Raw genomic sequence first — 21,224 nt, 5'->3', positions numbered from 1 at the left:
TACTTTAGGTAAAAGCTTTTTCTGTAAGAGTGGCAGTTCCTCATGGAAACTCCTTTAATACATTGAATTAAATATTAGAAGAGATTTTTTAAATAACATTTTCCAAATTTATTTTGGGGTAAAAATGATTAAAATGTTGTGCCAAATAAGTAGTTGGTTCAAACACAAAAAAAAAAAAATTTTTTTTTTGCAGGATTTACCCCAGCTAGTATTAACAGCTGTAACAATTGAGGCCAGGTGACAGAAAATTTTATTTTAAGAAGGTGTTTATTGTCAGGAAAATTGTGAGGTTTCCTTTGTAATCACTCTATCTTTGTTATTTTGGCAGCCTGTAAAGTTTTATTGGCATTTACTGAAAGGTACTTTTTTTGGCCCTAGCCAGCTGGCTTTCTTTTTTTGGGCAAACTTTCCTAGCTCTGGTATTCAGAACTTATTTTCAGCATTGATTGTCTACCAATGGGGTTGTTTTGAACAAGGAGCCAAGTGACTGGTGATGTCTGAATCGATCTCAATCATGTCTTCAGTAGGGCGACATAAGAATGCTGCAGGTGTACTTCAACCATTGAGGGTTGTTTTCTACTTATCCAGCATGTCATTTTGGTGCTAAAATAGTCCATTTAAGACCATTCAAACTACAGACCCTTTTTATATACAGACTGGAAGAAAAGTATGTGAAATTATGTACCAAAAGTAAGGATTCAATAACTCAAAAGAGAATAAAAATTTTTAAGCAATATGGGATCACCAAACTGAAACTGAAAGATCCTTTCCCAGAGCTAAATATTAAACAGGTAATGCACAAACATGGAATAATGGAATAGTAATAGTATTTCCCAAGACTCATCAGTGTGGTGTATAAATGTGGAGTCTTATTTGTCTTGGTGTTGGTCTTCTCCACATTGTAAGGCATGTACTGTTGCTCTTACCTCTGGGCTTATTTGAAGAATTGTTTAGATCATGCTAATGCATGTGAGATGAATTCTAAATTTAGAATTCTACTGCTCTGGTTCTGAAGACCATGGTAATAAATTCATTTAAGCAAGTATTTACATCACTAATCACTTATTTTATTGCCTCCAATATACTGCTGGAGAAAATTATTTTATTTCATGTTAACATATTTATTTGACTACTTGTTCTTAGTGAGTAAAACTTACAAATCTTAGAAATGCCTTTTTAGTAATTATTATTTCAAAGTGATGACAGGCATATTAGTATTTGGTGGTCTTCCGTGGCAATGCAATATTATCTTAATTTTGTTTTGTATGTTACTATGGCGCATACATAAAATAACTAACGTAACATCTTAATGTGGAGCTCCTGTGTTTGTGCTTTAATAAAAAAAGATAATTAAAGAACACATGGATCATTTACTTTTAAATCAGTTACCTTTAGATGCTACGTCTTTATCAACTATTGTCTGTTGTTTATGATCTGCTTTCTTTTTTTTGGTAGCACTGGATTTCAAGGAATATATTTACCACTTTGTTCTAAACTATTTGTAGGGGTCTGTACAGATTGTCTACAGAGGAGAGCACTGTGGAATTTATTCTGGCATTCTGGTGGAGGTAGGGGATGCAGAGTAGAAGCAAGCCCATCTTTCATTTGTTTTCTTTTCATTCTTTCTTTTTTTTTTTTTTTTTAAAACAGGTTCTTGTGGGAAGAACCTATCTTCATAGTCACTCAGTAGCCAGGACAAAACACCTTTGGTGTCTGTACATTCTGCAGGCCCATCTGCTGTAGCATTCCTGAGTACTTCATCCTGAACTGAGAAACACCAGAAAGCACTGGATTCTTCCAGCCCCTACTCAGCTAGAAATAATAACAAATACTCACCAGTCTTTTCCAAATACTTATTGTCCATTATTTGAAAGAAATTACAGAATTACTAGGCAGAGAAGAGATCTTTATTTTTGGAACTTTGCAGGGCTTAAAGAGTGTCCCTATTACAGCAGAGTGGGACAATTTCTGTAGAAGAGGTGTTTTCCATATTCATAAAGGTCATAATTAGGTAATTTATTAAGTATAGCAAATTTTGAGAGGTGTGGATTTGGATGGGTATCTTGATTCAGGCACTTCATTTCAATTTATTAGATCTGTTTCTCAAATAGCTGCAGCTTGTTCAGGTTTTATTCCTGCCAGTTGGATATGAAGCACTGTATGTTTGAGCTCCCTGCACAGAATTTGTTTCCAAAAAAATAGTGTCGTGCTGCTTTCCATCTACTGGACCAGTAGGGGTAGGAAGATCTGATTTGAAGCCAATGCAAAATGCAAAACTGATTAGATTTGGATTGTTCATACATTAGGCCTTCCTTTCCCTGTTCTTATCCTTTTCCAGATGGAAGAACCAGTTTCCTCCCAGGGCGCTTTCTCCTGGCAATTAGACTGTGAAGATGAGGATCATTTAGTACCACTACTGCTGAAGTATCATTATATTAAGTTTGGGCTTTAAAATTTAGAGGAATGAATCAACATATTCTACATTTGGTCTCTTTATTTTTCAATGAATGAAGCTTGTGATGCTTTTACAATTAGGAATACAACTTTGTCTTTCAATTCTGCCTTTTGTTTTATTCATATAATAACATCTTACTTTCCCACATTTCCTACTGGAAAGTGGGGGTCCATGTAGTCAAATTTTAAAGCATCCAGTGTTTTAAAATGTTAACCGTATTGCATCCACCTCTTTCTAATGTGTATTATGTGCCCTCCATCCCTTCTTAAATATAGTACTTGTACCCAATTTTGCTTTTTTGTGATGATTAAGGATTGTCATTATGAACCTCGGTTGCCACTCTTTGCTGAAATGCATCAAATGCCATCAGTCATTATGGAGGCTTGTAGAGCTCTTTACCCTTATTACTAAATGGCTTTAGAATGTTATGCCCTTGGAATTCTTGTATCAGACCTTAATCATTTTCCTCTTGTCTCTTACATCTGTAAGCAGGCACTTACAGGCAGTGCATTTTAGAGATATAAAAATGATTACTTGGCCTAATGCCTTCATTTTGCACGTTAGGAATAGAAGCCCAGAGAGGCTGCACATCTAGTCCATGATCATGCAGCTGGCTGCGGGCAGAAACCAGGTAGAGATTACACCACCCCTAATCCAATGCTGTCTCTACCAGACCGCAGCTTTTGCTTTTTCCTTGTGTCAGGATACCTTGTCCTAACTGGCTTTTTCCGTGTTTACTTTTATTTATTTTTTTCCTCTTAGTGTGTAGTTGACTGATAGGGAAATTAGAAACAAGACTAAACAGAAAAAGTAGTGAAGTAACATCTGAGGGCTAGAAGCTCTGTTTCCATAAGTCAATGTGCACCCTTGAGTTTGTTTGTCTTCTGTATAAGGAAGTAGTTGGACTAATGCTGGTAGTAGCAAACCTTTACTGAGTACTTGCCACATGTCAGGTACTATTAAGTTATCCTATGTGTTACCTCGTTGAATTCTTATACAAATCCCAAGAGGAAGTTCTGTGGGCTTAGTGACATTACAATATTTGGTATTATAATAAGTAATTTTGATATGACAATATTTGCTATTACAAAAGGGGGAACTGAGTAACACAAAGGTTACCTGGGTCACCAGAGGTCCTTCAGTTAGTAAGTGGCAAAGCCAAGATTTAGTCTCGAGGCCGGGCGCCGTGGCTCACACCTGTAATCCCAGCACTTTGGGAGGCCTAGTCGGGCAGTTCATGAGGTCAGGAGTTCGAGACCAGCACGACCAACATGGTGAAACCCTGTCTCTACTAAAAATACAAAAATTAGCTGGGTATGGTGGCACACACCTGTAATCCCAGCTACTCAGGAGGCTACAGCAGGAGAATCACTTGAGCCCAGGTGGTGGAGGTTGCAGTGAGCCAAGATCGCGACACTGCACTCCAGCCTGGGTGTCAGGGCAAGATTCCGTCTCAAAAAAAAAAAAAGATTTAGCCTCCATGTTCGTAACCAGTCAGCTTTTATGTGGGTGAGTCATCTACATGATCTATTTTGGCTGTAACGCTTGGTGATTCTGGGTTTGAATGATAACAACGACTAACGCATTAAGGACTCAATATACACTTTATTTATAGTGGCTCCCTCAGTCCTATCAGCAACTCTATGAGGCAGGTGCTGTGATTATTGCATTTCATAGATGAGGAAACCGAAGTACAGAGAGGTTAAGTGGCTTGCCCAGTCTTTAGCTAGTAAGTGGCAGTGGCAAGATTTGGAACTACACAGATTTAAGTGCCTGCCAGCTTTGCCACTATGTCTTATTGCCTGAGAGTAGGTTCTTGAGTATTTGACCTGTGAGTGTAACATGAGTTTTATAACACTTATTTTTGCTAATTAGAGGTGATGGGGGGTGTGTGTGTGTGTGTGTGTGTGTGTGTGACAGAAAAAGAGAGAGAGAGAGAGAGAGAGAGCATGCACATGCATATTTACATGTAAACACATAGTCATTGATGATTTTTTTTTTTTTTTTTGAGATGGAGTTTTGCTATTGTTACCTGGGCTGGAGTGCAGTGGTGTGAGCTCGGCTCACTGCAACCTCCACCTCTTGGGTATAAAGTGATTCTCCTGCCTCAGGCTCCCAAGAAACTTGTATTACAGGCATCTGCCACCACACCTGGCTAATTTTTTGCATTTTTAGTAGAGATAAGGCTTCACTATGTTGGCCAGGCTGGTCTCGAACTCCTGACCTCAGGTGATCCACCCGCCTCGGCCTCCAAGGTGCTGGGATTACAGATGTGAGCCACTGTGCCCCGACTGTCACTGGTGATTTCTTATCTATGTCTTAGATAAGGGGTAGGCAGGTAGATAAGTGAATGAAGTGAACTTAGTACAAGCGGTATGGGGAATGGGGTGGTGGGATCTGTGGGGACTATGGCATATAGGAAAGCACAGATCCTGGTCAAAGGAGCAGCTGATACCAGGCTCAGCCAATTCTTGGCCTGTTTTTCAAGCAGGAAAGTGGACCCAGTATTGCTGGATAGTGCGTATGTGTGTGAATGTGTGTGTGTGTGTGTGTGTTCTTAGAGAAGCCAGCAGTTTGGATTTTTAAATCAGGAAAAGATTTTGAAGCTGATTTTTAAATGACCGCAGTTAATTGAAGTTATTTAAAACCACTCTGAAACAAAAAAATGTTGGCAACATCTGATTTAGATCACCAGGGCTGGAGGAAAGTGACCTTCCGAAAGTGAGGGTTGGCCACATCTTGGTATCCCTAGTACTTTTTGAAAAGATGAAAGATGGATCCCAATCCAGAATACTTATCCATTCTCTTCTATTAAGATGTTATATGGTATTCTGCAGTGTAGAGACAGTTGAATCTAAGTCTGCTTTTGAGAAACAGCTGCCTCATGAGGCTGCAGCATTCATCCGAAGGCACCAACTCTGTAGAGTGAGGAATTCCGGCATCTGATTTCAGCTCTGTCCTCAGCACCAGTTTTCAAGTCCGCAGACACCTGATGCTAAATAGGGGTGTGAGGTCTAGGATCACTTCCAGAACGTTTTCCCAATTCTGTCCCTTTCATTTAGGTACACTCCTTGTGGGATCCCCGCAGGGATCCCTGAAAGAGAGTTAACTGATAGGAGTCTGGGATCTCTCTCTCTCTCTCATTCTGTCTCTCTCTCTCTCTCTCTCTCTGTCTCTGAGTTTGGGATCTCTCTCTCTCTCTCTCTCTCTCTCTCACACACACACACACACACACACGCCCAGGAAGATCTTTGCAAGTGCTAAGGATCTACTTCAGGAAGCAAGGTAGGGGTATATTGATGACTGCTTGCCTTTCCCCATAAAAGTAGCTCTACTTTTATGTATTTTACACATTGGCCTTTCCTTTATGATTCCTTTAGTACAAAGGTCTCTGAAGCTAAAACAAACACTGGCTTAATCCCGAAAACTTAATCATATCTAATGTCTGCTTCAATTTAAAAACCCTGATGTTCCTAACAAGGGATGAGAGTTTACATTACTTTTTCCCTGTGTTGCCAAAATAACATCCAGAGGCAAACTGGGTATCTGATCTCAGCAGACTGACAATACTCCTTTAAAAACTTTGTGGCATTTTTTTTTATAGCTGCTCTCCTTAAAGAATATTATTTAAGAAAAAAATACATATCAACTTGCTGTGCTATGGTCTAAATTCCTGTCTCGGAAATATTATAGGTGAATGTATTTCCAGATGCTGCAAATAATGGAAAATCATGAAAACTCGAATCAGGGTCCCTGTCCTTAAATGTGTTTCAGTTTGCATTTTGATAGCAGTTTAGAAATGTTATCGCTTGTTTTGTCACAGACATAATTCACATCTTTCTTCAGGCACTGTAAACAAGAGAAATGGTTTAATGGCCCCATAAAGGCACTCTGCTGATGGCTGAGATTAAGCCCTTTAGTAATGGATATTGGTGTGTGTATGTGTGAGTGGTATATGTACACAGTGGGGGTGGGGAGGGCTTGGGAGAGGTAAATGTACCAGAAAAGAATCTTTGAGAGCCTCAGATGCAGCTGAAAGTACCTTCTGCTTTTGTGTGTCTTGGAAGATGGATTCACAAAGCATGTGACACCATTGTCTTTATTTATACCCAAGCCTTCCCCTTTGTTTCTAGAATTTAACTGAGCACTAATTGAGGTCATTGTGATCCATTTATTACCTGAAATTGAAGTGATATTAACTTAAAGTGAATGCTTTTCATCTATTGAGTGTATTCCTAACTACATATATTTGTATAAAAGGTTGTGTGCATTTTTTATGCTATGCTTGTATCTGGTCTTAAATAATCTAATTTATGTACACCTTTTACTTCCCCTCTCCCTTTTACAGAGATTTTTTAAAAAAATCAGTGCTATAGCCAAGTGAACATTTTTTTTTTACAAGCACTTTAGTGTCCACATCATGATTTGTTTTGACTTTTTCAGTTAAATTTTTCAGACAGGTGCAAAAAATTCTCCATGTTATACATCATCACCCTGGTCTAAGTAAATGCCTTGAAATTTCTCAAAGCACATAAATTTGTAGATATTTAGTCTCAATTTTGTGTCATTTTTTTAATCAGCTAGTTTGTGTATATTGCTGTAAAATTGGCTACACAAGGCTGTTCATTTTTGATTTTGAGAGTCAGAGAAAACCAAGAGTTAAGAGATTAAAATTAAGTGTCCTTTGTTGACTAGTTGAGCTGTCTCTGTTACTTTCCAGCCAGCCACTTTTATGTTTTCCTTATCCTTTTTCAATATAGACTATATTCTGGAACAGGAATCAGCAAACTTTTCTCTGTAAGGAGTCAGATGGTAAATATTTCAGGCTTTGTGGGTCATATGGTTTCTGTTACAACTATTCCATTTGGCCATTGTAGCTCAAAGTAGCCCTAGACTAGACCGAAATGAATGGGTGGGAGAGTGTTCTACTAATGCTTCATTTACAAAAACAGGTGGAAGGCCGAATTTGGCCCATGAGCTGTAATTTGCCAACCTCTGTTCTAGAACAGCATACAGAAGGCTATCCTAAAATAATTTTTGAACAGACCACAAATCGCATACTCAAAATAAAGGGACTGTCTTCAAGGCTCTCCTCTAAAACTATTGATTTGATTTCTGTTTAGAGAAGAATTAAAAATGTGATATGTTTCTCTTCCCAATAATTGTTTGCTACTCACAGAAAGTGCTACCCTATTTCACTCTTATGACGAGAGTTGGGAGGAAAGCTGAGTGAAAGGTCAGAGCCAAGACAACTTATCACTGTTTGCTTTCACTGTCCACATACAGAAGGAGACCTTTCCATCATTGTGACATTTTGGTTATCAGAGTGTAGGGAAAGCTTCAAATATAGAATAGCAACATTCTTCTTCAGTGGAATATGAGTGGTGTGAATTTTTAAATGCTTTTGGTCACAGTAATAAATTGCAAGAAGGCAGAATGCCTAAAAGCAAGCATGAATACTTTGAGAAGTGTTTTTTTTTTTTTTTAAGATGTAAGTGCCAAGAATATAGTACTAAGACCATGTATACAGATACATTTATCATACACACGTGAATTAGTCAAACTTAAAGAATACTGTCTAATATCTTTATTGGGGAATTTTAAAAACACTAAATAAAGCTCTAGGTGGACTTCTTAGGAGCTCTTGATAATAAGGACTGTGTCTTACTATTTATCTTCCTTTCATAGCTTCATATTCCTTCACCCTCCCAGGACCTGCCATAGTGTCTGGGGCATGGTAGATGAATTAATAAATGAATTAATGAATTAGCTGCTTAAGGAATGAATGAATAAAAATCTCATATAATGTGATAGTGGTGGTCATACATGAGTGTGTGTATATAAATAAATTTGAATTATATGCTCTCGAGTTCAACAATTGCAATGTTAAGATTAAGCCCAGGGCTCTAATTCTTAATGTGTTATGACTTAGTGTTAGATCTTTAGTCAGACACGGTGCTTAGCTTCTTTATGCCTTTTTAAAAGATCTGTTAAATGAGGATGATTATATATATTCTTGTCTTGAATGATGAGACTCAAATACAGTATGGGACCATTCTTTGAAAATGGTTAATTATTATGTGTGTTCGAGTTACTTATTTGTTGTCTATGTATATATAGGTTGGGTTTTCTATTAGGATTACAATTAGTGTTTTCTGTTAGGAATCCAAACTCAAGCAGAGTTTGTTAACACTTAAACATATTGTCTTTGTTAAATTTACAAGACATCATCATCATTACTGTAAAAATATAAACAAAAACATATGATTCATAGATTTCTTTGTTCATTCTCTGGATTTACATTATCCTGTCATTTATAACAAATATTATCTGTTTTCAATGCAAGGATACAGATAATGCCCCAATGTTATGATTGTTTGGGAAATTATTCTCCTATGAGCAAATTTTAAATTCATATTCTCAGCCAGGTGCAGTGGCTCACTCCTGTAATCCCAGCACTTTGGGAGGCAGAGGCGGTCAGGAGTTCGAGACCAGCCTAGCCAACATGGCGAAACCCCGTCTCTTCTAAAAATACAAAAAAAATAGCCAGATGTGGTGGCGTATGCCTGTAATCCCACCTACTCAGGAGGCTGAGGCAGGAAAATCACTTGAACCCAGAAGACAGAGGTTGCAGTGAGCTGAGATTGTGCCACTGTACTCCAGCCTGGGCAACAGAGTGAGATTCTGTCTCAAAATAAATAAATAAAATAAGTAAATAAAAAATAAATTCACATTTTACACCTGTATTTCAAGTGTTTAAATGTGATTTTAACTTATGTATCTACCCTCAACCAAAGATGTAGTCGTATATCAGCATTGCTCTTGGAAATCTAAGGGCATATCTATGCTCTGCTAGAATAATAATGACAAGATTGTGTCCCCTTTCTAAAATATAGGTAGAAAAAATTGAAAGCAATGATAGTTCATAGTTCTAAGATGAAAACAGTTACTAATTAAGCAAACACTTCACGAAGAATACCATAACCCCAAGTAAACTTCTGAATTAAGAAGTGGTTACGTTTATTTTGGAAGTGCATTTTTTAAAGTCTTGGTATTTTGGAGCTCTTAAATTTAACCATTAGAACAACTCAAGTCATCATTAGTCAGCCTTAAGATGTGGTTTTAAAGGTCACGCTTCCATCAAAGAAAAAATGCAAGACACATCGCTTGAGAGTTCTTTCTGCCTTTCCTCCCCAAAATTTGATTGTCCGGAGGAGTTGTGGATCATAAAAGTTTCCATGGAAAATGTGTTTGAAGAATGCCTGAGGAAGACTGCAGATTTTCCAGATAAATTATCTGAACTGTCTGAAGTTAGGGATAAAAATATAATATCATTTTGAACCACCGCTTTGCAAATGAAATGAAGGAGTTAAGTCACTTGATTTGATACACTTGAAGAAGGAAAGATTCACTTTAATTAAAACTACAAACAATACAGATGCCTGTAACTCTCTGTTCCAGACCCAGCAAGGATGGTACTATAAGAGAAATGAAAAGTACCTAGCAGCCTCAGCAGCAGGCTGGAGCCATGTTCAACGAAAGTAATTTAATTAGTGTTGATCATGACTCCAGATGATGGTGATTTGATAAGGAATAATTTAGTACTTAACAGCCTTTTACATGCACCAACTCCATGTGGGAAGGTAAAGCAAATTGCACAAAATGAATGTGCTGCTTTCGCTTGTGCCTGTGCCAATGAACTGGAAAACTGCCTGTTAGCAGACTCAGATTCTCAGCCCTGTGATGAAATACCCAACACATTTTCAACTCAGCCCTCTCTGATGAAAGTGAGTACACTACTCTTATTTAAGAATAAATAAGAGAAGTCATTTTTGTGACATAGAATCTCCAGGAAGGAGGAAAGTTAACATGAGAAAGATAATGTAGCCTGTGGCTTTTGTGCAATAAATTGAAGATTTTTAGGTTGGCTTTCTCTTTTTTTCCTCACATGCAGCAATTAAAAAAAAAAAAAAAATTCTTGCCAACTCAGATTCATTGGATTACTTATTTGGCTTATGATTAGAAAAAAAAAATCAGTTTCAAGGGCCCACAGCTAAGAAACTATATCTAATAAATATAGCCAGACCTATGTGACTGAGGCCCACATAGGTTGAACCTGTTAGAGAAAGAGTTGGGGATCCCAAAACTGCTGGAGCTGGAGAACCTATACGAATCCTGTTGGCATCTAAGGAAAAGGAAGATGTTGCTGGATTTCTTTTTTTTTTTTAACTCTTTTCAAGTACTAGACCTGTTTGAATGCAGCATACATCAGATCACAGTGGATTCAAATTTGCTAATTATGAGCATCACCTAGAAAGTTTTATAAGATTCAGAATTCTGATACAACCCAGCTGTAATGATTGGAATTTCTGGGAGTGGTGTGTTAGTTTTCTGCGGCTGCCATAACAAAGTATCACTAACTCGGTTGCTTTGCGAAATTTGTTGCTGCACCGTTCTCGAGGCTGGAAATCCAAGATGAAGGGTGTCGGCAGGGCTCTGAGGGCTGTGAGAGAGAATCTATTCCCTGCCTCTTCCTTAGCTTCTGGTAGTTTCCTGGGAACCTCTGGCATTCCTTGGCTTGTAGAGGCCTCATTCTTACCACGGCCTTCATTTTCACGTGGCAGTCTCCCTGTGTTCATGTCTGTTTATCCAGATTCCACCTTTTATAAGGATACTAGTCATATTGGATCAGTGCTCACCTTAGTGACGTTATGTTAATTTAATCTTCCAAGTAAGGCCACTCCTGAGATTTTGGTGTTGAAATTTCAGCATGTAAATTTTGAGGGGACACAATCCAGCCAATAACTAATGGGGTCTGAGAATCCGTGTTTCTCCAGAAGCTTCCTAGATAATTTGATGATGCACCAGATATGGGGATCCTGTGTTCAGGCATTGGCTTGTGTCTGAGAACCCTTTGAGAATTCTTATGCCCTGCAGTAGACTGAATGTTCGTGTCCCCCTTCCCGTCCTTGCCCCCGGAAAATTCAGATAGTGAAACTTAAACTCCAGTGTGATGGTATTTGGAGGTAAGGACTTTGGGAAGTGATTAGGTCATGAAGATGGAGCCAATGGGATTAGTTCCCTTGTTCCTTTATTAAAGCGATCCCAGGGAGTGCCCTGTGGTTTTTGCCATGTGAAGTTGCAACGAGAAGATGGCTGGTTATGAACCCGGATGTGAGCTTTCACCAAACATCAAATCTGCTGATGACTTGACACTGGATTTCCCAGCTTCCAGAGCTGCGAGCAGTAAATACTTGTTGTTTATGAACCACACAGTCTATGATATTATTGTTACAGCAGCCTAAACAGACTAAGACATGCCCTTTCTTCTAAGGTCACTTCGGGAAACTCACTAGGCCAATCTGAAAGCAGTAGAGCACCAAATAGCATTTCCACTAACACGGATCATGCCTTTTGCTTCTTGGTCAATGCGAATGGACATTTTGATAGGAGGCTGTTGTCATTCTAGCAGCCATTCCTGATGGCACCCCAAACATGCCATTCCTCCCAACCCTCCATTCCCTACCCATTTGGAATAATTTCTCCTGTGAAGTTGAAGCACATTTTCAGATGTCTCAGCTGGGTCAAAAAGCCAGACATGTTCAAGTAACTTAATTAGTGTAGCTTTGATTACTCCCCCTCAGATGTTTTTAAACTTTATATTGATATACATTTATTATAATGCAAAAATCTTAATTGTATAGTTTCATGAATTTTACGTATGTATATATCTATATAACCACCACCCAGAGCAAGATATAAAATGTTTCCAGCAAGTTATGTTTCCCCAACTTTCTACCTGTGAGGTCATCTGTGTTTTTGCATGTAGTTTGTCCCCTTTCATTCCTGTGTTGTATTCATTCCATTGTATGCGTATGCCATGATTTATTTATCCATTTGCCCATTGATTAATATGAGTTTTTCCAGGTTTTGCTACAATGAATAAAGTTTCTTTGAAAATTCCTACACATGTCTTTTGGTGAACATATCCCCTCCTTTTTCTTAGATATATACCTAAGGGTGTATTAACGGATCATAGGGTAGATTTAAGTTGCCCTAGTAGATATTGCCAAAAAGTTTTCCAAAGTGCTTTTCATACTAATCCATACTCTCAGCATCTTGCATAAAAATTCCCATTGCTCCTAGTCAAGGAGCAAAACGCTGTCTGAAAAAAAAAAAAAAAATCCCATTGCTTCATGTCTTCACCAAAACTTGGTAATATCTATCTTTTGCAGGTTAGTCAACCAGTGCTATCTGTATCTATCCATCAGGTACCTATAGCTATGTAGTGATTATCTCATGTGGATTATTTTGCAGTTTTCTGAAGAATAAAGATTTTAAATACCTTTTCATATATTTTGTTGTTGTTCCCATTTGTTTTGCCATCTGGATATCCTCTTTTATGAGCCGACTGCCTGTTTCAAGTCTTTTTGCCCATTTTTTAAATGGGGAATATGTTTTGTCTTATTTATATGTTGCAATTCTTATTTTGTTAGATATGAGTTCTTTGTCAGATCTTTCTACACGAAACATCTTATAGCTTGTGACTTAATTGCTTTTTGTTAAATAGTGTCTTTTGAAAGTGTTCTTAATTTCAGTGAAGACTAATTTGTTGATTTTTTTTTATGGTTAGTGCTTTTTGTGTACTGTTTATAAATATGTTCCTAATTCATGGTACTCAACACTTAAAATATAGTAATATTAAACAGTATAGTCTCTAATATGGCTGACATTTTATAGCCTCTAATATGGCTGATAAAGATGATAAATTGTATATCATACTGCATGCATATGAATTAGCTATAGAGGTCTTATCAATTTTTAGTCATATGTATTTGATCTAATCTCTCAGGTATAATGTGATTTGTTATTTGAATTCCTTATATGTTGCTATGCTTTTTCTTATAAAAATGTAAGACCTGATACTTAATCATCTCATCATCTAATTCCCACTTAAAAGTAAGAACATGCATATACCCAAGTTTTAGCACTAAAACTTGGGTTTTTGCATGTTCTTACTTTTAAGTGGGAGTTAGATGATGAGAACACATGGACACAAAGGGGAAGAACAGACGCTGGGGCCTACTTGAGGGTGGAGGGTGGGAAGATGAAGAGGATCAGAAGAAAATAACTACTAGATACTAGGCTTAGCATCTGGCTAATGAAATAATTGGTACAACAAATCTCCATGACACGAGTTTACCTATATAACAAACCTGCACATGTACCCCCGAACCTAAAACAAAAGTTAAAAAAAAAAACAACCAAAACTTGGGTATACACATTTTGCTAAATATGTTGAAAGATGTAATAAATAATTAAAAAACATTTGTTTAAAAAAAAAGAAATGCATGGTTAATGTATTACAAAGGTGTGTCATTTAGTATTGGTTATTCTAAGATGTCATGTACACACAAACAACATGCAGATATACACAGGGAGACAATTTTCTTTCTTTTTTTTTTTTTTTTTGAGACAGAGTCTCACTCTATAGCTCAGACTGGAGTACAATAGCACATTCTAGGCTCATTGTAACCTCTACCTCCTGGGTTCAAGCAGTTCTCCTGTTATCCTTCCGAGGAGCTGGGATTACAGGTGCCCGCCACCACACCTGGCTAAGTTTTGTATTTTTAGTAGGGACGGGGTTTTGCCATGTTGGCCAGGCTGGTCTTGAACTACTGGCCTCAAGCAGTCCGCCTGCCTCAGCTTCCCAAAGTGCTGAGATTACAGGTGGGAGCCGCCACGCCCAGCGACAATTTTCTTATAGAGTACCACTTTACTGATTTATTTATTTGAGACAGAGTCTCGGTCTGTCACCCAGGCTGGAGTACTGTGGCGCAATCTCGTCAACCTCTGCCTCATGGGTTCCAGTGATACTCGTGCCCTAGCCTCCTGAGTAGCTGGAATTATAGGTGTACACCATCAGGCCTGGCTAATTTTTGTATTTTTAGTGAAGATGGGGTTTCACCATGTTGGCCAAGCTGGTCTGAACTCTTGCCTTCACTGGCCTCCCAAAGAGCTGAGATTACCGGTGGGAGCCACCAATGCTGGGCCGAGAGCACTACTTTAAAATCGTGGATTTTCTTTTCACATTTAACAAATTTTGTCCAGAAAATTTAGGACACATAGACAAATGTAAAGAGAATAATGTTAACTCCCTCCTGCCCTTCATTTGGCTTTTATCATTTATCAACATTTTTCTAATCTTATTCATCACTTTCCTCATACATAATTATTTTTATAGAGTGTTTTAAAGAAAATTCTGGATATTTTATTTGTACATATTTTATGAATCTCTAACATTAAAACTTTTTAAAATACAACTACTGTGCCATTATCACATCCAACAAAATTAACAATGATTTATTAAATTATCTAATACTAGTCTATATTAAAATGTGTTATTTGTTACAGAGTTGTCTTTTTATAGTTGTTTGTTCAAATCAGAATTCAAGTCCTCTTATAATTGACTCTTGAGGCTCTTAAGCCTTTTCTATGAGAAGAATTATAGCTTTCCGACTTGGTAAAGTTAATGCACATGAGTATTCCTGACTTACGGAGATATACAAAATTTCCCTTTTGTTTTTATTTCTTTTTTCTTTACTTTGAATAGGTATATTAACCATGTGTGTACACACACACACACTTTATATTTAAAAATACTTTGAAATAGAATGCCCAGGGTAATTATTTTATTATTATGTATTAAGTTTCTTAGATCACTTAAATAAAATTTGCCAATTTGGCAAATTGGTTTTCTAGGATATTTCAGATGACTCTTGAGTGCCACTGAATACTTGTATCAAAATTATGTGCGTATAAAACAAATAATATTTGTTTTCCTGAAGCTTGGTAGTTTCTGATATCAATTTTTTTCTTTTTTTTTTTTTAAATAGAATTCTAAATCTCATCTTGAATTGTATTTTTTCTTTTTTTATAGAATTTGTGATACCAAATTTTTATATGAAAAATTATATGTAACATTCAAGCTAATGCAAATTTATAATGCTGTAATGACGTAATTAAGATTGAATGACAAATGACATCATAAACGACAAAATTCCTCTTGTCATATCTTCCTTGCTGATTTAACATACTGTGTTTTCATTTCAATTCGTATAAGAGTTAGAATACATCTCCAGAACACGTGTCTCTGTTATGTTTATACCTGGACTATTCATACCTGTGGTTATTGTACGTAAATTACAAAACCCATTCTTATGAGTACTTTTTCCTTTTTTAACCCAATTTTCCATTTATACCAAAAATTTAATTATTCGAATTGGATTTCTAATAGGCGTTTATTTTCAGTTTTTTATGGAAGAATAAAAAATATATAGTTGTTTTTTTTTTTTTTCCGAGATGGAGTCTCAATCTGTCGCTAAGGCTGGAGTGCAATGGCATAATCTCGGCTCACTGCAACGTCTGCCTCCTGGGTTCAATCAATTCTCCTGCCTCAGACTCCCAAGTAGCTGGAGTTATAAGCACCCGACATCATACCCGGCTAATTTTTGTATTTTTGTAGAGACAGTGCCTTGAACTTCTGACCTTAGGTGATCCACTTGCTTCAACCTCCCTAAGTGTTGGGATTATAGGTGTGAGCCACCGCGCCCAACATATACCATGTTTTTAAATTATTGGATTTAAAGCTGTGATTCACTCCCCATATAAATATTTTTCTAGTTTTCCTATTTTGTGATGTAGCTTTGTATGTTATTAAACATAAATGCATATAAGCATCACCATGCATTAAGTCACTGTAAAAAGGTGAAAACGTCATTTGATATAGAATAATTGTTTTATGATAGATTACATGTGGCAAACAACATTTATGTATTTCTCAGATTTAATCTTCACAGTTCTGGTAACTAGATAGGCTGATACTTAATCTCTATTTTATAGATGAAAACTGGCCTCAAAGATGTTGAGTTTTTGCCCAAAATAATATCATTTGCTTCTGGACCTGCTCCTGGATTTTCTTTGTCACAGTCTAGTTGTCATTTCATTAAACTGTTATTATTCATGCAGTTCATATATTTTCCTTTCAATAATGCTTAAAATTATATCTTGGTCTTTAGTTGAATCTTGACTAATCAGTTGTAATCTTTCTGTTTTAGTCATTGGAAGCTGTTCTGATGTTTTCAAAAATGTACTTTCTTGAAACTGAGCTAGCATTGTTAATATCAGTTAAGCAAATGACAAGTGATTCACATCAGTTATGAGAGAAAATTCAGGCATGCATTTTGTTCCACAATAAATGCAGAAAAGAAGTATATGAAAATTCTTTGGAATCATCTGCTATTGAAATTCATCAAATGTGATTTTTCTTACATATATATGTTAATATGAAATGTGGATGACATTTTTAACAAAAGAAGTAGAACACATTAATCTCCGTAATTCATAATAGCATTTAATTTTTGTGGGTATTTTTTTCTTTTTTCTAGTGGCTTTTCACGGCCTACCATTGAAAATCAAGAAAGAACCCCACAGTCCATGTTCCGAAATCGGCTCTGCCTGCAATCAGGAACAGCCCTTTAAATTCAGCTATGGAGAAAAGTGCCTGTACAATGTCAGGTAAAGCCACCAGGTTGATGTATGTAGGAGAGTGGTTCTTACTGAAACAAAAAGTCCAGAATAATATGAAATCTCAAGTCATATTTTATGAGTTGCACCTTTAATATGGAACAAGCTAATTAGGCAATGCATTTAGCAGAATTCTAAAGAACAATTTACCATCCAGTCACACACTTTGGATTCATTTTAAAGCAATAATTTTCGTCCAGATCATTAGTTGCTTTTCTACTATAGTGATGCATCTTGGGTTTGAAAAAGGGGTCTTATTTGGCACAAGCTGCTTTTGAAAGTTCCCATTAGAATGAATGCATTACACACTTTAGATAGAGTGTTTGTAGAAAAAAAATGAAACATTTGGCAGGTCTAAGCAGTACATTAGTTATCTGTCAGGCTTTGCAGATGATCTATAAGATGAGTTCATGGACAATTGCAATAAAACTGGAATTTTATAAGGCTTAGCAGAGGCTATTATCTATTAAAAAGCTGGTTGTTCTTCTGATGATAATAAAGGGTGGTGCAGTAAAAGTACATTGTTCATTTGTTAGAAAATTTAATAACATATATGTTCATTAAAAACCCTTAAAAGTAAATTGCATGCCGATACTTTTCATATTGGCCTTTAATTGCATAAAGAAAAGGCTGGCTGTCTCTACTGACTATTATCACCCTCAATTACAGTAGAAACTTAGTTCTTAAAAGGAGTTAGTTTGGAAACTTACACAAATGATTCCAAATATTTGTATGTTTTATAAGTTATATCACTTCAGATTCATAGTACATTATGATCCAAAGGGGTCTTCTATTAAATATTTCCTTAGATATTTATTACATACACTGTTTATGTCCAAGATATATGAGATTCTAGAAACTTAGACTTGTACCATTATGGCAGCTGACCAACGCTCAGTTATTTTATTACCATTTGTTCTTGCAAACTTGTCTTTTATATTTGCTTTTCTAAGAAGTTTGCCAGAGCCTGAAATTATGAGCTAGCTCAATTGAAACTGCAAAGTTTAATTTTAAAAAGTCTCTTGGCTGGGCGCGGTGGCTCATGCCTGTAAATCCCAGCACTGTGGGAGGCCGAGGCGGGCAGATCACGAGGTCAGGAGATCGAGACCATCCTGGCCAACATGGTGAAACCCCGTCTCTACTAAAAAATACAAAAATTAGCTGGGCGTGGGGGCACACGCCTGTAGTCCCAGCAACTTGGGAGGCTGAGGCAGGAGAATGGCTTGAACCCAGGAGGTTACAGTAAGCCGAGACCGCGCCACTGCACTCCAGCCAGGCGCCTGGAGACAGAGCAAGACTCTGTCTCTAAAAAAAAAAAAAAACAAAACAAAGTCTCTCGAAGCTAACTATTAAAGCGTACTGAGTTCAAATAAGACAGTATTGATTGATCTGAGTTCTATTTTAGTGTCGTTTTTACATTTTCTCCTTAGAAGTACTGTGTATCCACAGCATTCTTATTTAACATATGAAAGAATTTCTAGTCAATGACAGTTAGATATGGAATTGTGATTGCATTTCAGCATTAATCAGAATTCTGACTGTGAAATCATCACTGTTTTATATGCCATATCTGACATCCATAAATAAATAATAAAGGAATTACCTGAATATTTTGAGTTTCTTTTGGGGGATGAATAATCCCCACAGTGTTATATAGTGTATGCAATAAATTTTGGTACTTCCATCTCTATACAGAAAATATTATTGAGTACAGCATTTCTGGGGAGAATAGTGTCATTTTTTTCTTTATTCATGAGAATGAGTTAGGTGAACCATTTCATGAAAGAAGTGAGGTTTTATCCAGAAATACTGGTGAAGAACATAGGTGAAACCAAACATAAACTTTATTATATGAACGCTGTTGACTTTGCTTTAAAGCAAAAGCAGCCTTGTGCAGCATATATTCCTTTACTACTTGTAAAATATTTATGCAGCTGGATATAATTCTGTTGCATTGATGGAACCACAGAATAAATTATTTCATAATTTAATTCAAAAAGAAATACTTCTTTCTTAAAAAAGTATACTGATTCTTGCTTTTTATTTTATTTATTTATTTTTTGGTAACAGGGTCTCACTCTGTCACCCAGTCTGGAGTGCAGTGGTACAATCTGGCTCACTGCAACCTCTGCCTCAGGAGACGAGATCCTCGCACCTCAGTCTCCTGAATATCTGGGCCTACAGACATGGACTACCACGCCCATCTAAGTTTTTATATTTTTAGTAGAGATGGGGGTTTCAGGCTGGTCTTAAACTCCTGTGCTTAAGCGATCCTCCCATCTCAGCCTCCCGAAGTGCTGGGATCACGGGCATGAGCCACTGGTCCCAGCAAATGCTTTTTATTTTAAAATGAAATACAGCATTCTAACTTAGAAATGTCCTGTTGTTAAAAAAAAGTTAAGAAAATTTATTTTCAGTAAAATATTTTATAGATGACAAAAATTAGTTAAATCACATTCCTGAAACCTACACATAGGAAAGCAGTTTAAATTCATATTAAATCAAGCTTACTCATTGTATTCTTTGGTAATTGTGAGTGTTTAGAAGTTAGACTATAATAGGATTTTATCCCTAATAACATTATTTTGTAGTCACTCTCCAAGAAAGTTTAAATATATCAGAGACATTTTAATTTACCCCATTAGTCTTCATTATCCCATGTGAGGAAGTTAATGCCAAGAATCATTTATTTAATATAATAATATGAAAATAAAGTAAAAGCATTGCCTTCTTAAAATCCCACCACAAATAAAAGCAAACCAAGTATAACCTCTACCTTATTAAGTTGATGCTAGTTCTTGTTTAAAATCTTACATAATATAAAAGGATTATAATATTGAAACTAATGATTTAGGAAAAAAATCTATCAAACTTTATCATATAGGTATATCAAGAACAGATAGGAAAAAATACCATTGATTTTTTGGACAGTAATTTTCCTTATATTAAGTTGTTTGTATATGCATTGAAAATATCCATTTCATATTTGTTCTGTTAAAAGGTTTTGCATTAATTATCCTATTTTTTGTTTAAAGGTGTTGTAGTTTTGAAGTTTATCTGTTCTGGAGTTAAAAAAAACAACAGCAACAACAAAGTTTTCATTTCCACTTGACTTAGGTCTAAAGTATCTTTTCTTCCTTTGGATTATAAACTTTTTAAAAAATAATTGCTCCAAAGAAAGAAATGTTCTCTTTTCTTTTGTCCCCTGGGTAGTGCCTATGATCAGAAGCCACAAGTGGGAATGAGGCCCTCCAATCCCCCCACACCATCCAGCACGCCAGTGTCTCCACTGCATCATGCATCTCCAAACTCAACTCATACGCCGAAACCTGACCGGGCCTTCCCAGCTCACCTCCCTCCATCGCAGTCCATACCAGATAGCAGCTACCCCATGGACCACAGGTAACCTGCAGATACCAGTTTTCTGGAAACTGGTTTTTGAGTTCTTGGAAGAAATTTCTATCCACAGTTCTGAAGACCTAGAGTAGATTTAAGGTGAGCCTATTAATTTTACACATCTGTGCAAACTATTTTTAGAAAGATCTCACTCTATCTATACTTACGATTTGTGGAGAAAGTCATTTATAAACATTCCTTTTATAAACATTTAAATTGGTTGCTAAAATGGAAAATTAATCTACTGACATTTGAACGTTTCCCTTTCGCTTTGCTTGAATTAAATTGCTTCACTTAAACTTTAAATCAGATCATCCCATTTTTATGAGCATATGTGTGTACTTGTTCTGTAAAGTTAGGAGACTAATTTTAGTAGGTAGCTTATGGAATTAGGTTTTTTTACCTTATATTGAATGGTTCAGCTATATACATAGTTTTGCAGAATAGAACTTATTTGATTAAAACTGTTTACCATCCTTTCCAAGTGATGAATATTTAATGTCAGTAGAGACTTGACTCTGGACACTGAGAATATGCAATTAAAGAGATAGGACTGAATTAGTATTACTTAAAAAGGAGCAAGGCAAGAAACACAGCATAGATCTAGGGAGAATACTGTGTTGGGTAATTAGTGACTCCTAGAGATTAAGAAATTCATATTTAAATAAAATGTTTACAGGTTCTGAGAAGCTTAAAATCCAGCTTAAAATCCAGCTTGCTTATATCCAGCATCTCTCCTTCTTCTTCTTTTTTTCTTTTTCTTTTTCTTTTTTTTTTTTTTTTTTTT

At 36.4% G+C, this 21,224-nt stretch overlaps 1 protein-coding gene across 1 annotated transcript in view; it reads left to right on the top strand.

Moving 5' to 3' along the window:
- Positions 1–21,224, top strand: part of ETV1 (ETS variant transcription factor 1) — a 96,177-nt gene that overhangs the window by 33,800 nt on the left and 41,153 nt on the right. The window contains exons 6-7 of the mRNA XM_017510374.2: positions 16,903–17,032; positions 20,255–20,443. Coding sequence (XP_017365863.1) covers positions 16,903–17,032; positions 20,255–20,443 — 319 coding nt within the window. The remainder of the gene's footprint in view (positions 1–16,902; positions 17,033–20,254; positions 20,444–21,224) is intronic.

Source organism: Cebus imitator, unplaced genomic scaffold (assembly GCF_001604975.1).
Source record: "Cebus imitator isolate Cc_AM_T3 unplaced genomic scaffold, Cebus_imitator-1.0 Scaffold437, whole genome shotgun sequence".
In the NCBI taxonomy this organism is placed as follows: domain Eukaryota; kingdom Metazoa; phylum Chordata; class Mammalia; order Primates; family Cebidae; genus Cebus; species Cebus imitator.
This window is presented reverse-complemented; position numbering and strand designations above follow the sequence as displayed.